The sequence below is a fragment of the Cygnus atratus genome, chromosome 4 (genome assembly GCF_013377495.2).
Source record: "Cygnus atratus isolate AKBS03 ecotype Queensland, Australia chromosome 4, CAtr_DNAZoo_HiC_assembly, whole genome shotgun sequence".
Taxonomy (NCBI): Eukaryota; Metazoa; Chordata; class Aves; order Anseriformes; family Anatidae; genus Cygnus; species Cygnus atratus.
Genome location: NC_066365.1, coordinates 50130969 through 50153894, shown reverse-complemented (window position 1 = coordinate 50153894; position 22926 = coordinate 50130969). Strand labels below are relative to the sequence as shown.

General features: G+C 36.8%; 1 protein-coding gene across 9 annotated transcripts in view; it reads left to right on the top strand.

Annotated features, from left to right (window-relative positions):
* The window catches only part of DCUN1D4 (defective in cullin neddylation 1 domain containing 4), a 36329-nt gene extending 19865 nt beyond the window's left edge, over nt 1-16464 (top strand). For 7 of the 9 annotated variants that reach the window (XM_035554655.2, XM_035554647.2, XM_035554783.2 and 4 more), the window contains 7 exons: nt 6225-6316; nt 8739-8809; nt 9783-9874; nt 10748-10856; nt 14878-14982; nt 15436-15538; nt 15649-16464. In XM_035554655.2, the coding sequence (XP_035410548.1) occupies nt 6225-6316; nt 8739-8809; nt 9783-9874; nt 10748-10856; nt 14878-14982; nt 15436-15538; nt 15649-15704 (628 nt within the window). In that variant the 3' untranslated portion in view covers nt 15705-16464. The remainder of the gene's footprint in view (nt 1-6224; nt 6317-8738; nt 8810-9782; nt 9875-10747; nt 10857-14877; nt 14983-15435; nt 15539-15648) is intronic. The other 2 variants (XM_035554672.2, XM_035554663.2) reach the window with 1 other exon arrangement.
* The last annotated feature ends 6462 nt before the right edge of the window (nt 16465-22926 follow it).

Here is a 22926-nt window from a genome sequence, read left to right as displayed (position 1 = left end):
TCAATTCCAGGCTGTTACAGCCTCATCTTGAAATGATTAGTGGAATAATGATGCTGGCTATTGACGAAAGTATTTATAGGAACAAATCTAGATGTTAGTGAAGTTATTTGGGAGTGCTGATTTTGTGCATAGACTACTTATGAAAAAACAAAGATCCTGTTGTTCTTTAGCATCCTACCCGTACACAACAAGAGCCTGGATTCTATTAATATTTTCACCTTGAACCATGAATGTAGTATTTGAGTGGGAGGGATTTTTTTGCCAGATGATGTATAGTGAAAATAACTCGGTGTGTTTACCTCTGGATCACAGTGAGATTCATCTTGTCATAGAGAACAGTATTAGAAGTAGACAGTTTAGCACACGCCAGAAGATAATGACTTGAAGACTTGGTTTGTATTTCCCTCTTGGTTTGACAGTATTGACCTTATTGTTCTTACAGCTGTCACAATCTGGGGTATTCTCAAATTGGACTTACAAATCTATATTCTGTATGTTACTCTTCCATCATTGTGTTAAAGGTCATAGAAAAGGTAAAAACAAGTTTCATCCGAAGATAGTTGCTAGGTGGGAGTATATTTCTCTGTATCTGTTATGCCAAAGATTGGGTTGTGGGAAAAATGAGCCTTGTAACACAACGTCTTCTTTCCAATAGTCTCATCTAAAAAGAAAATAATTCTACTCTTTACTCCAGAGTCATGCTGAGGGGAAAAATCTGACAGTCATGGGTATTTGGACTGTAGAGTGATGAAAAACAGGGAAGTATATCTGCTTCCTTGAAAGCTATATCTTCAAGCAATTAGATCTACAGGTCTAATACGTCCTGGATGTGTGTGTGGATCACATAAAGACATAGTAATATGAAAAACAAATTTGTTTGGAGTTACTAGCCCCATACTCTATAGTGAAAAACTGAAGCTTTGAAAACACAGTCAACACAATATTATTAATATGGGAAACTAAAATAGGAGCATACTAACCTTGGAAATTTTCAAAACCTTTGGTATTGAGAGGCTTCTTTGTTCCTCTGTCATTTACCAACTGGCTTGCCATGCAGGCAGCCTGTGTTACCTACTGTCATGGATGTCTAGACCTTATTCCTTGAAGCAGATGTTTTCAAGTAGGCACAGATGTAATTTGTTTTTCTATACCTTTTCAGTGAACTTGACTTAATAGTTATGAAGAAACTTAACTGGAAGTTTGTCAGTACATATGCTGTTATACTGTTAAAGTGAGCCTCATTAAGTTCAAAACATTAGTTAAAATGTTCAGAGATGATTGTGAGCCTTTATGTAGGGAGGGATAAGACATTGATGCATGAAATTTACCAGTCAAGTGAACTTGTCCTGCAAGTTGCTTTAGACAGTCTTTGTTGTACCTTGCAGGTAGTTAGAATCTCTTCTTTTACTTGATTCTACCATGGTATTTATGAAACTATTGCTAAAATCGTTGTTGTGAATAAATTAAGCTTAAAAAAATCCTTTCATTTTCTTGCACGGATGAAAATTCTCAACCAAAACTTTAAAATAGCTTAATTACAATTAATGAAAGTAATGGGGGGCATCTTCTTCAATCAAAAGTTTACATCTTTCAAAAAATAAGTAATCTGAAAGCAACTAGTTAGGTAGTGCAAAGCTTAAAAGGAGGTTAAGTTCTGGTTGCATAGAACCAAAGCAGTCCAGCAAAGCTGCTGTTGGTAAACTTGTTAGTATTTTCATTCAGGAAACTGGACATCTGAAATGAGCAGGCTGTAAGTCTTCATGAGGGGATACCATTATTTATTTTTCCTCTTTTTAAAATAAGCTAATGACCAGATTCCACAATCAAGAGAACGTTTTGTATGACCTAAGCTTCATGCTTTCACTGATCTCATCTTGAATATTTTGGAGCCACACAGCCCAGGACTGCTGCTGTGGTAGGTGGAGCTCTAAGAAATTCCAGTACAGTTGAAGCTTGCTCAGAGCCAGGAGTGGATTCAACTGTAATAAATTGAAGAGAATTACCGCTTGTTCTTTTTGCTGGAAGTATCCGCGAATTCTTACGATGGGGTCTAGTCACCCCATAATAGCTAGGTGGAATTTTCATGCTTTTGCTTTCCCATCAAATCAGGTACATAAAGAGGATGATAATCTGGGTCATGAATGATCATCCTTTGAAAGAAATGTGAAAGACTTGGGTTTTGTATTATTTTGTTTCAGTCTAAACATAGCACTTTGAGTTATAAACTGAATGCCTCATCTTTATTGCAGGGACATTGCAATTGCATAGCTGATAAGAGTAGTTCAAAAATAAGTTAAGAAATGAGTGTTAGGAGTCAGCTATGAGGTTGGTGTCTGATTTTAAAAAGTTTGGATTCCTTGCCCGGTGTGCAGTAAGCCAATCCACACGCTATATTGAGATATTGTTTATATCAGAACTGCACAAGTCTGAGTAACCAGGTGGTTTCCTGCAGAGCTGGCACCCTAAGGATTACCTGTGCCACTATTTATACAATCCCTTATCACTACATTTACGTGTTTGTGCAATCCCCTAGCCTCCAGTTGGCTACCTAATTAGCTGACGTGACAGAATCATTCTGCCTGTCCTCAGAAAGGGAGGGTCCCTTGTTGGTCTGGGGTCTCCCATTCCGGGGGGGGTGATTTTTACTATTATAATGTGGATACTGCATGGATACTTCACATTAGAATACTCCTATCTTTGTTTTTCAGCCACCTGTTCAGGTTAGGTTGATTGGTGACACGTTAAGTCAGGATGTTTCCCTCAAAAATGAGCAGTTCCTCAGTTAATTATCCTTTAGATGTCTCCAATTCCTGGGTCATCTTGACCTTTTCTCAAAGTACGTTTTCTCTTTTTCACACAAAATGGAGTCAAGTATACACTGATAATCAGTGTATACTTAAGCAGTTAGTTCCTTCACTTCTGGATTGTGACTGAAATTCTACAGGTTTCTGTTATGGACCATCAGTGCACAAGGAAGTTACAAACTATAGTGTCGTAAATGTAACTGTCATGCCTCTTTGGAGGTACTGGTGCTGGGCATCTGGAGACAGCTGTGAGCCACTGAGGACTTGCTGTTTAAACCCTCTGATCTGTTCAGTAGATGTTTGGTGCTCACAAAGTATTCAGACATCTACCCTGTGCACTCTGGCAGTTTGCGTACATCTGTGCACCAAGAGAGGCTATCCTTAGCATGAAGACAAGGCACATCATCTTACAGTACATACAGAGACATTCCAAAGACAGGAGAAATATTCTAAGGTACAAAATGGATGCCAGACTTCTCTGTCAGTTTGTGGTTTTCACCTCTGCACATTCGTTTCTCAAGACAATCAAATCTGGACTGATGGTAGTTCAGAGGACACAGTCTTTGGAACCACCTCTACCCAGGGCTGCCAGGTTGGGCTGGCTGTGAGAGTTGAACTGGGCTTTCTTTGGCTGTGATCTCAGAGGCTTGTCTGGTTACTTGTTTGTAACTCCCTCTCATCTCACTTCCTGAAGCAATTCGCGGATTAGGAGTCTCTTGCTAGTAAAAATAGCTGGTTTGTCTAGAGTGGGAGGGGAAACTCATTTGATATTTAGAGTAAGCAGGGTGATAATGGCCTTCATCTGTATGTGAGAGCTAACTAGCACCAGGTTTCCTTTGGTGTTACCTGCTTCTGTTGTTTTCCTTTTCAAGTGATCTCAAGTGATCGTCTCACAGAATACGTGCTCTGCTGTTAGTTCCTTTAGGTGGAGAGAACAACATCTATGATTCATCCAGCCATCTTTGTTGCGTGGTTTTGTTCATGGTCTGCTTTCATTACAAACCTGATACGGTGTCACATCCACTTGTAATCGATGTCTGGTAATTAGCTTGTAGCAGAGGTTAGGATGGCCCAAGATGATACCCTTTCTCCCTGTCTGTTTTCTGAGTTTTGTGAAGTAGTTTCTTACCATCATAGCTTGGAAGATCTATAATCAATTCTGGTTTCTGAGAAACAAGATTCCAGCAGCCAGGTACTGCGTTTCTTGAACAATGTTAGAGGAAAGAGCATTTTGCTTTGAGTTACTTGGCTGTGTGTTGGGCACACGTGGACTTTACTAATGAATATTGTTGTTTCTTCCAGTTCCTAACTGTCTTTAGCCTTTAGTACAGCAAATGAGCTGCAATCGCTTATCAGTCCTATGAAAACTTGTTCTGCTTAGATGCAGTGAAGGTATAAAAAGGGGTGCTTTTTTGTTCTAATTTTCCATTCCTCTTACACATACGGTTTCTCTTACACCAACTATTATTGTTGGTGTCTTGGTTCAGGTTACAGTATTAACTCTGCCACTTGAAGATGCAGGAATCCTTTTTCTGAAATACTTGGATGATCCAGAGCTCTGTCAATAAGCAGTTCTTGAGGGTTCCTTTCCAGACCTGCTGTTCACATACTGACAGCTAGTATGTTGATGAGTTCAGTGAACAAGTAGGGGAAGCACTTTCTTATCAACCCTTCATAAGAAAAATACATTTATTCTTGTGGTGAGTGTCTGTCTTAGGGAACCACACTAGCTTTCCGTGTTCTAGGCCGTTAGACTAGGTACTTAAGACTCCTCGAAAAAAAATGTTGAAGAGCTCCTGCTGCAATCAGTTTTCAAGTTTGTATTCCAGTTGGTGTTACGAGTCTTGGGTATATAAATATTTGTTTCTGAAACATGGATGGATGGCATTTGGCTGTAGGGTTTCAGTTTGTTGCAAGATCAGCATGTTTCAGTACAGTGGTAATTTTCCTTTGTCTTGAAATTTCTTCAGATTTTCATTTGTATGTGTTTTCCAATTAGCAGTTTATCATTTTGCTGTGACCAATGTTACTTTTCTAATAGTTAATTCTTTTTTAAAGAACTATGACAGTAAATATGAAGTAGTTCGTGTGCTCCTGTCAGCATGATGTCACCGTTAACTAGATACGGTTCCTCGTAGCTGATAACTACAAGCAGCTAGGTAGAAGATGGTAGGATAGTGTACTCCAAGCTCATAAGTATAGACATCTTTTACATGTCTTTCAAGAAGGGCAAAGTAGTGATGAAATCAACTCCAAATTAATTATATCAAGTTATTTCAGATTGGCTAAGTGGTTCAAGGAGCACTTTGTTGTCCTCCCCCAGCAGGGCTTGACACTAAGAGGAAGGGGCAGCATGCTTGGAACATGTACAGAGCTGTACAGAGCTGTTCTCGGCTTCCTCCTCTAGTCCAAGCCATTTGTTACTTGGCTCTTTTCAGCTTCTGAGCCCGAGCTACCACAGAGTGGTGAAAATGGTTCAGAGAGTGTATATGCAGCAGTGAGCAGCTACTTGGAGTGCTGAGTCTCTTCCCTTTAACAGGCCGTCACAAGTGGTATTGTCACTCTTTCAGAAAAGTCTAAACAGGATGGAGTAACTCATCAACTTCCGTTGTACGTTCTGTGTTTGAGGTGTTTCAGATACTAAATTCAGGAGACTGGTACTTCAGTGGCATTTCTTGAATGCAGACAAAATTCCTTAAGCTCCTTGTCTGAGGCGAGCATTACCCCAGGAGTCATCTCTGCGGGGAAGGCAGTGCTGCTGGTCTGGCTTTTCACTTAACTGTTTACCCCGTGATGAAGTTAGTGTCAGTGGGGACCTGTAACCTGGGGGTTGTTTTTTGTTGATATTTTTTTCTTTTTAGTTCTTGTGTTACCAGCTTACTGGCTTTATAATAATGTTAGTGTGTGGGTCGTGCCTATTTCGGTCCTTATCCTTCTTACAAAATTTTTGAGGAGGCAAAAAGAGTATGTTAGGTTCTCCTCAGTTAATAAATATTCAAAAGTGCTTGAAGTCTGTGTATACCTACATGTGGGACCTGTATTGACTGTGACATGGAATCACTGTGGGTTTACACCCACAGCCAAGTTGCAGTCCATCAGTTGGTTATGGTGATTGCTAGTATGCACAAGTCTTACTTGGACTTGCACAAAGTACTTTGGGGTTGAAATTGAACCAAACTATCTGTTGTAAGGAAAGTTCATGCACAGGGATAACTTATGGACCAGTTGAAGTGTGACAGACTGAGCAAATACAGAAGGTTCAATAATTCTTATTCTGCTAAGCAGTTCCCAAAATGACTGATTATGAGGTCAGAATGTTGAGTAAACTAGTTAATGAAAGAAAATGTGTTGCTGCTTATAGTGGCTGTTGACTAAAAGGTTGCTTTAAAAAAACTGATGGATTCTTTTTTTTTTTTAAAGTATGTATAGAAAATATGATTCGACTAGAATAAAAGCAGAAGAAGAAGTCTTTTCAAGTAAGAGATGCTTAGAATGGTTCTATGAATATGCAGGTAAGGGTGAAATGCAAATTTCCTGATAACAATTTAATATACATTGGAATATGAAAATTGCATTAACCGATCTTTTCCAAGACTAAATACGGAGACTTTTTTGTAAAAGATTTAAAGAAGCTTTTCTTATGTTTTGCATAGCATGAAGTTGAAGAGTTCAAGGGGTAATTTTGTCTTTGTCTCTGTTCTATAAAAAGAATGGAGGAGGTGTGTATCTTGAAATACTTTAGAATATGAATACTTTACTATTCCAATTTATAGTAAAGCTGTACTTCTGTCCAAAATGTTGTTACCTCTGTGGCTTTAGAGGTCATACCAGCTACCATGATAGCACTGAGTAGCGCAGAAATAAGCTTTAGGGGAAGGTATGTCTGTAATTCAAAAATAACTAACTAAATAAAAGGTAGGGAAAAAGGTAAAATTAATTATGTTGCTGCCAAATGTGGTTCTAGTTTCCAGCATAGAAGCAAATAAGACTGTTATGGAATACTTGAATTTGTCTTTGAGCATTTTTCCATTACAGAGTATATGGGAGGTTGACTGAATCATTGCCCTTATGTGTGAGAACTTCCTTCACATATTGCTTTAGGATTATTAATTATCATCTATGGTCACGAGATAATCCTTTGACAGTAAAATCATGGGGCGTTGTTCATTTTCATTTTTTCTACACGTGCTTATGTGAAGGGGAGGGCTTGACGTATGGGGAAAAATAATCTCATGACTCTAAAGAAGACCCAAAGGAAATGAAATAGGTGGTTGACAAAGGAAACGAGGTCATCTTGCAGTTTTCTGATGTTGTTTTGGATAATGTTGCTCACTGTTTGTTCTGTTTTGTCTGCTGCTTACATGTAATGAAGATTGACTTAATTTGATGTAATAAAATCATTTTTCTCTTCTAATAAAATTATATACACTAAATTAATTAGTTTGAGATCTCACTTGTCTGTTGCAGTCTGTGAGAGGAGATTCAGACAAATTCAAGCCAAATTTAACCTGTTAGATTCTGCGCCTTTCTGACCAGCTTGATTTATTTTTTTTACTCTAGCAACAGGGATAACTCATTTTTGTCAAGACTTTGGTGGAGAGAAGGGATGAAAGGAAGGCTGTGTATGAAAGAACTTTTGGTTTTCCATTGGCTGCATACACCAAGATAAAACAGAGAAAAGTGGAGAGTATGATCTTGTTTACTGTATTGAATAACATTGTAAAAAATGAAACTTCAAATAATAATAATCTCTTTTGTGCTCTTGCTTTAAAGTCTTCTCCTTTATGTATGCAGACAGTTGACACTGCATTTGTTTTTTCTTTTTCCCTGGTGTGTCTTTACATTACAGAATGAGCCTTTTTTTAAAGGTTCTTGTGTGCACTCAAGTGTGAGTGGGAGGATGTCATAGGAAGATGGGAAGAGATATTTTTAAACCTTGTTATTTCTAGAATAGTGGGTCACCTAATAATAAAGCATAGACTGATATTTCCTCTATTAAACCTCTTGCTTGCATATTTGATCTTTACATTGGATGAAAGTAAGGATTTCTGCCTCTAATGTTTTTTTCAAAATGACCCCTTTGTAATGGGAATAAAATAATTTAACAAAATAGTTCAAATACTCATCATGCTTCAAAAAAATACAACAACTGCACAATGCAATTAAGGCCTGTATATTTTTGTCAACAGCATAGGGGAGAAGCTATGAATATCTTGACTTCATAGCATCTGTTCTAATGGTAGTACATTTTAATAAAATCTGGTTTTGAACTGTTTTTCATTTAAAGTCAGCTAAGAAGTAGCTGTGTGTAATATCTTCCTTCCCCATGCAGTTACTAAAATTCACATAATGTGCAGCCATGTTGTTATTGTCATATGAATAAACAGGAGCATGAAATTTTTATTTCAGGGGCTTTTTTGTAAATGGCATTTTATAAAGATAGAGTATAAATGAGACAATAAGGAATAAGGTTCTGGGAATGTCAGTCTCATGTATCATATATATCTAAACATATTCTGATGTGATATGATTTTATGGTAACAGTAAAGATTCAAGCTGAGAAATGAGTTTCAATAGTCATTGTTTGCTCATTTAACCATGCTAATATTACTTGGATGTTCTGCTAGTCTTAGGTGCATTCTTAAAGATCTTACTCATTGACTCTTTCAAGATTGTCTCAGTAACTGGATAGAATAAAGGATGCTTGCAAGAGTGAAAAGTTATTCTCTATTTTTTTCTGTATTTGTTTGCAAAGGTGAGGTAAAGATATGTGTATCCAAGTCTGATAGTAAGTGAGGAAATACTGCATGTCAAAACAAAGCAAACTAAAGTGTATGGAAGTTCACATTGTACTGTGTGATTACATTTCTCTTGTGCTCTACAGATCAGTCCATTTTAATTTTCAGAGATATGTAAAATGTATTTTGTTTGCAGGCACTGATGACGTTGTAGGGCCTGAAGGAATGGAGAAATTTTGTGAAGACATTGGAGTAGAACCAGAAAATGTAAGTTAAGGCATCTTTTGAATGGAGCTTGGTGTGTTACGATATAGATGAACCCGTCTTAGTTACATTAATTTTCCATCAAAAATTACAAATGGAAATTTTGGAGGAAAAAAAAATATATAAACCAGAGAGGTTTAAATACACTTTTGGAACCAACTTGCCTTTATTCTAAACCCAAAGCGCTTAACTTGGCTAAAAACCCATTTTGGCTTTGCCGTAACCCCTTCTCTTTCTTTTCCCCACTTCCCTCCCATCACAAGAAAGAAATGAAAAAATAAAAAATTAAAAGGTGATGGTGTCTTTTCTAAGACAACACTGGAATTTTAATGTAACAGCTACAAACTAGTTTTTTTCTAGGAGAGAAGGGGATTTCAAATATTGTGAGCAATGTTAGCACTCCCATTATGCCATATCAAAACCCAAATAAGGAGAATATCACAGAATCATCTAGGTTGGAAGAGACCTCCAAGATCACCCAGTCTAACCTTTTGACCTAACACTAACAAGTATACGTTTTCCAATTTATGTGTACAATATATGTTTCTCTTAGTTTTTCATATGTGTATATATATTCCTCTTATTTTTTTTAATGTCAAATGTAACTTGTCTCAAATCAGTGCTTAGATTTTGTAAAAGTTTTGTAGCTTGTACACCATCTCATATTCTTCATGGCTGCAATGAACAGTATATTACTACAGTGGCATTTTATGAATGCTGCCTTGAAGAAGGTGGCTACTGGTAACCTGATTGATATTGCCTATCTTTGTGCTGCTGTCGTTTTGTTTGAATTATGTCTAAGTTTGTGGTATTTAAATTATTTAATTTATTTAACTTTAATGCAGTTGCTCATTAGCAAAATCCTGAAAATATTGTTTATATTAATAAATATTTGTAGCCTACTAAACAGTAACTGTTTGAAAAATGTCTGGATGTTTCTGTTAATATTTTTCATTCTTTTTTTCCTCTTAAACAGGTTGTTATGCTTGTATTAGCGTGGAAGTTGGATGCACAAAACATGGGCTACTTTACATTACAAGAATGGTTAAAAGGAATGACATCGCTACAGTAAGTGCTTTGAAAAACCTCTAAGTTTTTTTAATAGTAAATGTAAATAAAATAGTGAAGTTTTTTTAGAAAAAATACGCCTTGATGTTTTTAATCGTAAAACTTAGAGCAGATCAGAAGGAATCAGAAGCAGATCAGAAGGAATATGTATTTCCTACTGCTTATGGTTATTCAGAGACAGCTTGAAACCTGACAGCTGCATGTTAAATAGGTTTAAAACATCTACAGTCTCAAGAAAACAAATGTCATGAGGTACATTGTTTTCATCTGCAACTGCATCTGTCTTTGTCACTGGATTTATGTATTTCACTTTCTAACCTTTACTGTCATTGCATATGAATTAGATATTGATATGTTGTTAGATAATGTGCAGTTTAAAATGCTAAATAGTGCAAACCCTTTTTGTGAATGGATTTTCGTTTTCTTTTCTACAGTTGAGAGCTTTATGGCATATTTAACATAAAAGTAGTTGAATAACCATGTTTCATAGAGTGTGGGGGAAAGACTTACCTTACAAAGCAGAATCACTAAAACTGTGTATAAGTTCTATAGTTTTGCTGAAGCTATAGAAGTATAGTTTCCCTTCTGTGGTTTGCTGGTAGATTGCTTTGTGTAGACAAGATCTGGGTTTAATCTATTGGAGAGTGCATTTTCTGCAAACCCAAACAACTTTTTATCAGAGTAGCAGCATAAGACTGATATTTTATCTAAATCCATTTCATGCTGTGGGTTAAATCAAGGCATCTTATGCGTATAAACTCATGCCTTCGTGTTTTGTAGAGTTACGGGGATACATTTTACGGATTCTCTTTTAAAAACACCAAACATTTGTATAAGAATGTACACTGTAAATTCACTCTTTTTTTTTTGTAGATGTGATACTACAGAAAAACTGAGAAATTCTCTGGATTACTTGAGATCTTTATTAAATGAGCCTACCAATTTTAAACTTATTTATAGATATGCATTTGACTTTGCACGGGTGAGTACTGCAGAAGGCCATCATCTTAACTGAAACTTTGGTTTCATGGGTAATGTTTAAGAGACCATAGACCTCTAAGTATGTTTCTCTTAACATTAAATTTGTTCTCTTTTAACAAATGGAAATGTTCACTTTCTTTAAAAAAAAAAAAAAAGTATACGCAAATTGACAGAATTGGAAAGGAAAAGTATAGGATGTTTGATGTTTTAGTGTTTAGGCATATTTTATCTTTCTGCTTCAAATGAGAAAAAATAATTTAAGCCTTATTCTGTTGAACTTACTTCCACTGGCTTACCCTATTTTTTGTTTGATTTTTGTGAGCATAGATGTATTTAAGATGAGGAAGCACTTCAGGCATTTCTGCAAGTGGTAAAAATAATATAAGGTTATAATATAAATACTGGTTTAGAAAATTGTTCAAAGGCCATTAATGATGTTCTCAGCATTTATTGAACAATATCCTAATACCAGCCTCCCTGCTGAGGTAACATAAGAAAAAATAAGAAAAATTTGAACTGCTAGCAATTCTGATAGTTAAGTCTCTCATAAATAACTCACACTGGTATATCATTGCTTCCTGCATGTCAACATGGAGAGTTTTGTGGTAGTTCGCTTTTAACCAAGCTGGATATGAGAATGTATGGAGTTAGTATGTGAGAAGCAAAAGACATAGCAACATCTTAATACCTCCTTTGCTGTGTACTTAACCCCAGCAGGCAGCTAAACACCACACACCTGCTTACTACTTCTCACCCTCTTATAGTGGTACAGGGGAAAGGGAAAGGAAGAGTAAAAGCAAAAAAAAAAAAAAAAAATCTGTGGGCTGAGATAAATGTTCATTAAGTAAGGGAGAAGTGAAAGAAGAGAGAGAAAAAGCAAGTGATGCAAAGGCAATTGCTTACCACCTCCCATAGGTAAAACAATGTCTAGCCAGTTCTGGAGCAAAAGATAGCTAACTTCCCTAAACTTGTTCCTCTCTTTTATTCCTGAGCACGTTGCTATAGGGCATGGAATATCTTTGCTTGGTTTGGGTCATCTGCCTGGTTGCATCCCCTCTCAACATCCGGGACAACTACAGTCTGTTTACTGGGAGGGCAGAGAGAGAAGCAGAGAAGGCCTTGATGTTGTGCAAACACAATTTAGCACTAGCTAAAACATTGCTGTGTTATCAGCTTTGTTTTGGTCACAGATGTGAAACTGCACCAGAGAAGCTGCTGTGAAGAAAACTAATTCCATCCTAGCTAGACCCAGTACACCGTGTGAAGGTTTATTCCACTGATTTTGCTGAAAGTGAAATGCAAAGGCTAGAAATACCTAACATTGACAAAGAAGTTCAAGATATTGATGAAGTATTTTGAACTGATTAAAAAAAATCTTACTAATAGCAAATCTGAATCAGCTGGTGGTCCATCAAAAATAAATGAAGAAACTTTAAAGGAGGACAGTGGGTAGGGAATTTTCAAGAGGTTCCAAATTGATGTGACAAACATAGGTCTTAAGAAGGAATTTTAAACAGAGACAGATGCTGTGATACCATTTGAAAGAAAAACAAAACAAAATGAAAAAAACACAATTGTAGAACTGCAAGTTGAAGTTGTATCAACAGTGGAATTGTTGAACCTATTTAAGACTAATAGAATTATCAAACTTCTAATGGTACGGAGGCAAGGGAAATCTATATAGGTAGTGGCTTCCTGTGTAAACAAATGAATACTAACACAGATTATATTTATCTGGATGCAGCAGATGAATTTGAACATGATTTTTATCAGAATAATGGAATGGTTGAAAGAAAAAGCTGATGGGAGCAACTTCGGTTTTGACTGAGATTTGTATAGTTTCTGTCAGAGAGGTAGTCATCGCAGGGAGGTGCTAAGTGGCAAAAAACAGTTTTCAAAACTTCCCAAGTTTTAAGAGAGTTTTTGAGAGTGTCTGTTATGATTTGGTATTTTAGAGTTGATCAGTTAAAAATAAGTATCATCTAGGTTTGATGTGGCATGCACAGTTTTAAGTCAACATTAATTGGACTTGAATTATTTTGAAATACCATGTGTAGTTATTAAGCACAAACACATTCCTTGCTTTGTTTACCATTGTTACTGCTAAGTTTGAGAACATACAGAGGCAGGTGATTCATGGCTTGGTGTTTTATCCAAAATATTTGGGGGAAAAAAAGATCTTGAAAAGACTAGCGGTACTGTAAAACAAATACTGAAATTTATCAGAGTTTATCAGTATTTTCTCTACTGCATCCAAGAAAGATTACAAGTATCTGGAATGTATGTTAACGAAAAATACCGTGGCCAAAGTAAAGGCAATGGGGGCTGATTTCATTAATACTTGAGTGTGTGGGAAGAATTAAAAGTATATAAGTAGTACTGAAAATAAGATGTATGCTCACAGCAGTGTGATTTCTACTTAAAGATGTTGGTGACAGAGGTAAGGTGTAAACTGACTTTGGAAAGAGGATTAGTTTTTAGAACTATTCGACACTGGAAATAAGTGAAAGGCTTGTATCACCCTAATACAAAGATGCCTCTGCAGGTTTGTCTTTCAGCATTATTACTAATCAAAAAGCTTTGTTCATCCTAGAATTTACTTTATTCCTCTAGGTCAGATTGAGTGAAGTCTCTCTTATATTTAATGATGAGAACGTAAAACAGTTTGTGGTGTTTTTGCAGGCCTCCCCACTTCCCTTCCAGAATGAATCTGTGTTAAATTCTGTCTATACAATTTTAGAAGTGAGGTGTGTTTTGAATGGTTTCAAGATAGAATAATCTTGCAGCTAAGACATTAAGTTGTCAGAGAACTGGGATCTTGCTTTACCACATCCTTCCTGTGTGATGAAGACAGTTATGTTTTGAGATATTGTTAAAAATAAAAACACAGAAAACCCTGTGTATTTTGTTACATGTAGACACGTTACTGCACTTTCAGAGGTGAAGCATAGGGCTGAATTCTTTGTCTTATGTAGCTGTCTTGCACTGTTTTATTAGGCACTCCTTATATCCCTGCTTTTTCTGAAGTTAGACATTCCTGTTTGCAATCATGAGTGCAAAAGATATCAAGGTCAACAGTAGCCCATACAGATTTTTTTTTTCCTTTGTGACTTCCTTTCTGAATTTGTAGCTTAATGCTATAAACAAGATATAAAAGGGTGGTTTGTTATGTCCAATCTGTCATAAAAATTTGTTTAATTTCAAGGCAACAAATGTAGATGGTTAAACTACTTGAACTAATGAAATAGACTCTTAGGTTTATGTACGTGTTGCTTTTGAGATGTGCAGAAGTCATGTTACCAAATAAACTAACTATCCCACTGATCAGATGTGATGAATCTGCTAGGTACAGATTATTCTTGTTGTTCTTTAGAAGACAAACTAACCAAACAAACCGAAACCCCACAAAAGCAGCAACAATCAACAAAAATCTCCTGTCTCCACAAGCTATAACATACCACTGTGATGCTGACATAAAACTGGGTTAGTTCTGAGATGAGCCTGCATGTGCTAGGTGTTAAGATATTGTGTTCCCTCCACTTGTAATCGGTAGAAGAGCAGAACAAAGAACCTCCTCTGGTCACTCTCACGTAGTGTTATCTGATAGCTGGTTAGCTATCTTCTTTTGGTTCATGTAGCTTTAAGAAAACCTCAGGAAATATGTAGCGGTACTATTTTTTTAAGACACTTATGGTTATGCAGATACCCATACCAGCATTTGCATGAATGTGTAATGGCCATTGTTTTCTTGAAGGGTCTTAAGTCGTGAACAAGAGTATATTCCTCCTCAATACTTTCTCAAAAAAAAAAAAAAAAGTCATTGTTATAGAAAGCATCCTCTCTTTATAGCAGACCATTAGCTGTGAGGAAGGAAGTCTTACTAGGGGATTGCATTTTAATAAAAAACAGGGTTAGATTTATGAACATATGAACTGTAGTCTAGGCAGCGGGGATAATTGAAAAATCGCAAGAAAAATCCCTTTTTTGTTCCTTGACTTTTTGTCTTTTTCTGTTTGACACAGGAAAAGGACCAGCGCAGCCTAGACATAAACACTGCCAAGTGTATGTTGGGCCTTCTTTTAGGAAAAACATGGTCTCTTTTTCCAGTATTTCACCAGTTTCTAGAGGTAAGAAGGTTGAAACATAATTATTTTGTCTGCCTTCTATGACACTATTTTAATTAGATATCGAATAAACAGCTACGATTTTTTTTCTGTTTTTTAAAATATGCTAACTCCTCCAGTACTGCACTTGTAACTGGTTATCTTTACTTTCTTCCTGTTCCTCAAATCCCTATGATGTTAAGGTTTATTTAATGTGGGACAAAATATAGAATGTCTTTCATTTGCTTCTGGAGTTGCATTCTATTGATGCATGGTTGTTCGCTGGCAGATGTCTTAGTGGGAAACGTGATGTATTCAACACTGAGTTGACTATTTAGTGTCTTTTTAAATCTTGCTTAGTTTTAGTTGATATAAATAAAAACATAATTCATCACAAGGCTTAAATTTTCTGTAAGAAAATCTGAATTTGAGGGAGTTAAATATATTTCAGTAATTCACGTTTCTTGCCTTAAGCAGCAATCAAAATACAAAGTTATCAATAAGGACCAATGGTGTAATGTTCTTGAATTCAGCAGAACAATTAACCTTGACCTCAGTAATTATGATGAAGATGGAGCCTGTAAGTACTGGCATATGTTGGTGTTCAAAAATAATTTGTTTCTCTGAGATTAATCATTTGGTGTCCTCTTACAAAATTTTGTAAAATGCAGTTATTTGATCTCTCTACAGGGCCAGTATTGTTGGATGAGTTTGTGGAATGGTATAAAGGAAAACAGATGACGTAGGAGTTTAACTATGCACAGCCACTCAAGAGTCACTGTTACCACAGTTATGTCAACCATTAGCCATAAACTGCTATTTGTATCAAAGTGCATGCTGCTTTTCTTGCACTGCGTTCCTTTTGCAGGGAACTTTTGATGTTTGCTATTTAACAAGCTAGCTATGCTTGCTGTGTAGCATTGTTCTCTTTGAAGGCTGCTTTGCATTTTGTATTTACACTACAGATTGGTGAACTTGCCAGCGTCTTCACTGTGATTATGTGTATATTGCTGTCTAAATTTTGTATATGTGTATAAAAAAAAGCTTCAACTAGGGATTATTTCTGCAGAAATGTATTGTAAAAATAATTTTGTGGCATATTTCTAGTCATCACTTACATGTTGAAACTTTAGTTCTTTTGCTTTTCTTTTGGTCTCAAATGTAGCATTTCAGAAAATGAAATGAATAGACTGCTTGGACATAGTTACGCTGAAGAACTATTGTCAATTTTAATGTTACTGTTTGAGATGCCATTTTCTGAGGGGAGAAGACATGCTGTGACTTTCTTCACGGGAATTCGCCAAACATAACCTATTGCTTAATAGGAGTGAAACGGTGGTGTCTTAAAAAAAAAAATCGTATATATATATAAATATTAAAACACTGTAATAGTTGTATATGCCACAGATGATTTCCATTTGAAGAAAAAAGTGACTTTTTAATGTTAAAATTGCAGTAATCATTACAGGTACAAATGAACAAATTAAAGTACCTTTTAAAAATGGGTTTTAGACTTTTGTAAATTGCCTTTGGCATACTCCTTTTAATTTTTGGTGTACCAAGAGTGTTTGGACTGTGTTGCAATATAGTGAAATTTTAAAGTTCTAGGTAAAATTAGTGGTCTGGGGAATAGTCTGCTCACCCCTAGCACATAGGTAGTGCAGATTTCTTTTTTTTTTTTTTGATTTGTAATATTAGTCTTTCCCAAGGTCTCTAACTTTGTGTTTGAGTAATTAAACCTATTAGATTGAATAGTTAAAACATTACTTTTTCTTTCACGCTGGGGATTGAAATTTCCTAGCAGAATGTCCATTGCAGGCAATGGGCACGTTAAACACCAGCATTGCATGACAGTACTTTTTTCTTAGGGACCACATACATCCTATTTTACTAATTTCCTTATTTGTATAGGAGAGTTCTAGTGGTAACCGTGGGGAAGATGAGCGAGTGGAATGATGTTTAATTTCTGTACTTTTCTCCCATTGTCTTTACCTTACCATTCTTTATTAAAAAACGTTAGTGTTGATTTTTATAAATAGGTTCTTGAAGTATCCGGTGCTACTAAACTTTGAGTCCTAAGGATTTAGTGAAATGTTCCCTATTCGTTCATGGAACATTTAACAAAAAAGGGCCAGTGGATGTTTTGGAACAAAGAATAACATTACTTTTCTGTAGAAATATTTGACAAGGTATTGGCTGTTTTGACATTTCTTCAGAATGCAATCTGCGGTGTTGGGGGAGAGGATGTGTCTTAAGTTGAATGTGAAATTGTCAGCTGTACTGAAGGTCCTATTCTATTATAACTGAGTTTGGGAACAACTGTCATTAACTTGACTACTTTCAGGACAAGGTCTAGTTTAGCAAATGCTCGTTCGTCTGCTGTCCTGGACTGGGAGGTTGTACCTGTGCTATGGGTGGTCAAATTCTGTTCAAATCTGTGTTTTGTTGTTGACGGTTTTTGTTTGTCAGACTAAGCTGCCAAAGACAAAAATTGTTTGTGTGTATTTGTGTATATTTGTATATACATAAATATACAATCTGTATACATATACAAACCCCAAAATTTCAAGATGCTGATGGGAAAATACTACTTTTCCTCATGAAATATTCATGTCTGGATTTCCATGGCACTAAATAAATAGCATTCTTTAAAGTTAGTAATGGTAAAACATACATTGTCATTGCTTTTTCTTGTCCTAATAAACATAACCTTAATTCCATGTTGGATGCCAGTTTGCACAGGAATTTAGTTCAGTGGAGTGCGGTATTTAATGTTTACAATAAGCCTCTTACTAAAACACACGTTTTATTAAGACTTCTGATGTAAATGTGTATATTACCATAGTATAACCGTAGTAAATATCAGTGGAGCTGCTGGTTTAGTTCTTAAAATAATTAACTTAGAAGCAATATAACTCATAACATTAGGCTAAATTGTGTTTGCTAAAATTTTAAGTGAAATACTGGAGTTGTTCTTAAAAGTTAGGCTAGTTACTGACTCTAGAACACTGTTTAGCACAAATTGGCGTGAATACTGCTAAAATACAACGTTTGCATAAAAAGTTTTGTATGGCACAAATAATTTGACTTCCAGTAAAGGAAGCAGAGCCAAAGACACTTTTAATCTATTATTTTTATAGGTGTAATTTTCACATAACAGGGTCAACAGAAATCTCTTCAGTTAAGCAGGTGTTCTTTTTCCAAGTTTGCTAATGTTTAGTGGAATACAAAATTTGACAGCGAAGTAAACAGAGGAAAACAAAGCTCAGAAAGTATTCATGCTGTATAAGCAAACTCTTCATTTTTTTTCCTTTGGGTAAAAGTAATTTGGAGTGATGGAAAGGAAGAATGTGTTCAGAAATGGATAGATACTGCAGATATTATCTTCAGCTTGCAACCAAGATGAATCTGTAGTCTTCAGGTGGTTTATAACAAGTAACTTAATAAAATAAATCACAAAATCCTAGCTGACAACTTACAGAGACAGAAATGGACTGAAACAGACATGTATGGCTTGATAACTGTCCCTGTGTCACTCATCCTTCTGTTTTTGCTGTTTGCTGACCAGCAAAGGAGCCTAACATTGCTAGTCTTGTATTTTGCCGAAATTCCCTCTAGTTTTTAAATAATTGTGGAAATTTAACTAAGCCACTCAATTTACCTTGTATTTAGTACAAGTTTGGTGTTTGCTTTTTTGTTTGTTACACTGTCATATAATTGGTGTCCCCCCCCCACCCATTTGAATAATAATATCCAAAACATCTTGATGTCTTTAACAAGATACCAAGAGGTCATTCTGGCAGAAATGCCACAAGTCTTGTGCTAATCCTTCTGGGGTAATATAACTGCACTTATAGCAGAAACTTGATGGTCTGTGTACAATCCATGCTTGGTATTGGGAAGAAGTAAAGTAGAAAGCCAGTTATTCAAAGGAAGACAGCATCCAGAGACACTTTAAGTTGATAGATGACAAACATTTGGAGCTCTTTACTATTCAAATAACTGTAGAGAATATTAGTAACAGAAACATTTCACAAATTAAATTTGTGTATATTTCATTTTACAGCAAGATAATATAATTTTAAATATTAATTTTAATTCTTTTTCAAGAAATGTGAGGAGGATGGAATTTTTTGGAATTCTTTATGTATGTGAGCTTTCATCTGAAACCTGTTTAAGGTTGCCTTTAAGCCACAATAAATATTTGTGTCACCTTTGTGTGGCCTTTTCTGACATATATAGAGGACTGGAGACTTGCCCCATTTTATCACAAATACATGCATTTTATTTCATCACAAATACACTTGCACAATCAAAAGTAGCTTTAGCTTATTGTTACTGGGTTAATGTTCCTAAGTTACCTTTTTTGGAGGGCAAAAAATACGGATTTCAGCTGTGTTAGTTTTCCCAGATTTCTGTTGACTCTTGATCACAAGTCTAACATTGTTGAATGCTCTTGAAATTCATGTAGACAGCTTTAAAGGTTAGCTTGTGCCCTGCTTTTAATTATAACTGCTAAAATACCTCTTTATAAGCCTTATATTTTATCCTTTCATATTGCTATAAGAGTGTGGAATCCAGCCACCAACTAAACAGTTGTCTGTAACTGAGACTGAAACGTGGGGTTGTTTTTTAGTATTTTTCCCCTCTGTGCGTATGTGTGTTGTCACCAAATAGTTCTCACTGACACTGCTGTTGTAGGAACAGCAGTTAACCTGTGATTGTGAATGCTTTATGTCTTAGTTACTTGGATATTACATAAGGTGTGCTAAACTCCTGTGACTCACAACCTAGTGAAAATACTGTTACGCCATCCAGCATGAGTTCAGCTGGTTGATTTTTAGGTCTTTTGTCGGTGTTGATGTAAAATGGCATCTCACAAATAAACGGTATTTGTGTTGGTTTCAGAAACTGACTTCAGGTTTTTCTGTGCTCCATACTTCAGAAATTCTTTTGTGTGAATGTGCCTGACCTCAGCTGGCGACCTTTATCATTTAGCAGCAGAAAACTTCTCTGGGCTGAAAAATTCTGTTAAAAGAGAATATATGCAATCACATGATCTTTATTCTCGATATTACAGCAAATCAAATATTTAAAACACTTTGGAAATGGGTATGTTTCAAATGGGATGTGTGGGTATAAAAAATATTGTAATACAGAAGTTTTCAACAAGAGGCATTCCTGCTGAAAATGACTGTGTATAAGACAAATTTTTTAAAAGCATCTTTGTTACTTGCTTATCTTGACATAGGCTTTTGACACTCTTCCTGTGACATCCTGTTAGAGAAGCCGATGAAATATGATCTGGATGAGCAGACAGTGTGGTGGGTTGAAAACTGACTGAACAGCTGGGCTGAGAGCGTAGTGATCAGTGGTACAAAGTCTAGCTGGAGGCCAATAACTAGTGGGGTGTCCCAGGTCAGTACTGAGGTTCACTCCTGTTCAGCATCTTCATTAACGATCTGGATGATGGGGCACAATGTTACCCTCAGCAGGTCGGCTGATGACATAAAACTGAGAGGAGTGGCTGATACACTAGATGGTCATGCTGATTTCTACAGGGACCTGGACAAGCTGGAGAAATGGGCTGATGGGAAGTTTCTGAAGTTCACAGAAGGGCTTTGCAAAGTCCTGCACGTGGGAGGAGTAATCCCAGGAGCCATACTGGGAGCAGACTGGCCAGGAAGCAGCTTTGTGGAAAAGAATTTGGGGGTCCTGGTGAACGTCAAGTTGAACGTGAGCGATGCTTTTGTGGTAGAGAAGGTATCTTAGGCTGCATCGGAAGTGTTGCCAGCAGGTTGAGGGAGGTGATCCTTCTACTTCATTCAGCACTGGTGAAGCCACACCTGGAGTGCTGTGTCCTGTTCTGGGCTGGACACCCCAGAGAGACAGAGGATGAAGAGAGTTCGCTGAAAGGCCACTACGATGATGAAGGGACTGGAACACTGCTCCTATGAAGAAAAATTGTTAGAGCTGAGGCTGCTCAGTCTGGAGAAGAAGGCTCAGCAGATGGGGAATTTCATCAGTATGTTCAAATACATGAAGGAAGGGTGCAAAGAGGAGGGAGCCAGGCTCCTTTCAGTGGTGCCCAGGGATGGGACGAGAGGCAGTGGGCACAAAGTGGAACACAGGAGGTTCCCTCTGAACATCAGGAAGCACTGTGTTTACTGTGCAGGTGACTGAGCACTGGCACAGGTTGCACAGAGTTTGTGGAGACTCCCTTCTTGGAGATTTTCAAAAGCCCCCTGGACGTGGTTCTGGGCAACCTGCTGTGGGTGTCTCTGTTTGAGCGGGGGTTGGACCAGGCAGCCTCTAGAGGGCCCTGCCAACCTTAGCTCTTCTGTGATCTTGAAGATCTGAAGCGTAAATTCCAGATACTATTCATCTTGGAAGAGAACACCAGTCTAGTAGTATTTGAATGTGATGGTATTTATATCTGAGGCTCTGTTCGTGACCTCAAATACTCGTGTTTTCCTTAGCATTTAGCAGAGTTTGTCAATTATTTGACTTGTAATGGGCTGTTGAGTTGACCTTTTCAAAGCAAAAGTGGTAATATCTGAGCAGAACAATAGAAAAGCTGCTAGCAATAAGACACGAAAATTGCAGCCTAAATGTCTCTAGTACATTCACGACTTTAGTTTTTAAAACAGCCATTAGTTAATCTTCCTACTTAATATTGAATATTGGCTGCAGAATTCCAAATCTGGTGGTGAATAGGAAGCATACTTGTAAAGCCTGACAAAGAGAATAAAGGAAGAGGCTTACACCCTGTAAGAAGGGTGTGCCCAAACTATTACCAAAACAGTCAGCTCTTTGTTCTTCATTTGAGAATTCATCCAGCATATGCTGACTGCTTTTTTATGGGGTCTGTTCTGTGACTTCATTTACTTGCTATCAGTTGTGGTAGTAACTTAAAACTTACGTGAATGTGATTCTTTTGGTACCTGAAGTTACTGATGAAGCTAACGAAGTTCCAACATCCCTAGAGCAGTTGCAGTTACGCCTCTTTGCAAGCATAACTTATGTGCAGGAGGGGAAAAAAAATAAAACACAGAAAACAAACTTGTGCCTGTATAATGTACATTTATACTCCTATAACTGCAACTGTTTTTGTACTACAGTAAGTATTCTAGAAAATGTTGAGTGACCAAATGAGCTAAATGAGGAATGTTTTCAGTGCCAACAAGATATGGCTGATTGACAACAGCTGAAAGGTAAAGAAAAGTGAATTATGATAGAATCTCAAAGGGATTCAGTGGGGGGGGGATTGTGTACCTTTTGGGTACTGAAGGGCCTGGAGAAATAGGGTGAAGGGAAAAAAGAAGAATGTTGAAGGCACACGTTATAAAGAGTATTGGCTGGAAGCCACAGGAAATGTATAAGGTTTTGTATTATTTCTGAGAGCAGTTGCTAATGATGTGAGGAATTAATAAGAAGGAGAAGGAGGTGAATATTTGAGTTTGAATGAATAGGTGATGATAACGAGTGTCTGCAGCGCTCAGCAGCAAAGCAAAGGTGCAAGATTTAGACAGAAATGTGAAGGTAAGTTTCAGACAACAACAATATTCTGACAGTAGAGTGAAATACTTAGTCACGTTAAAAATTCCTTCATGAAGGAGTGAATTTATTTTCTTTGTGGATGTGATGAGGACAGCAGATAATCTTTTTTTTTTTTCCTGTAGCTTTATGGCACAAAGGGAGGCTTAGAAAACTTGCTGCTCCTCATAAGTAGTGTACTGTATGTATTGCTACTGCAGCTTTCTGGTCGAAAAAAAAAAAACACATTTTTTTCCAATACGTATTTTGAAAGCTGGCTGAACTGTAGTAGAAGCAACTGACAAAATACTCCTGCGTTTGCAAAGGTGGTGGAGTTTAGAGACTTCTAATCCAGAAATTTTGTTCAAAAAAGCAGAAGACAGTAGAATATCCTCTTTCATGAATAGCGGGATTCCAATAGGAAAACACAAT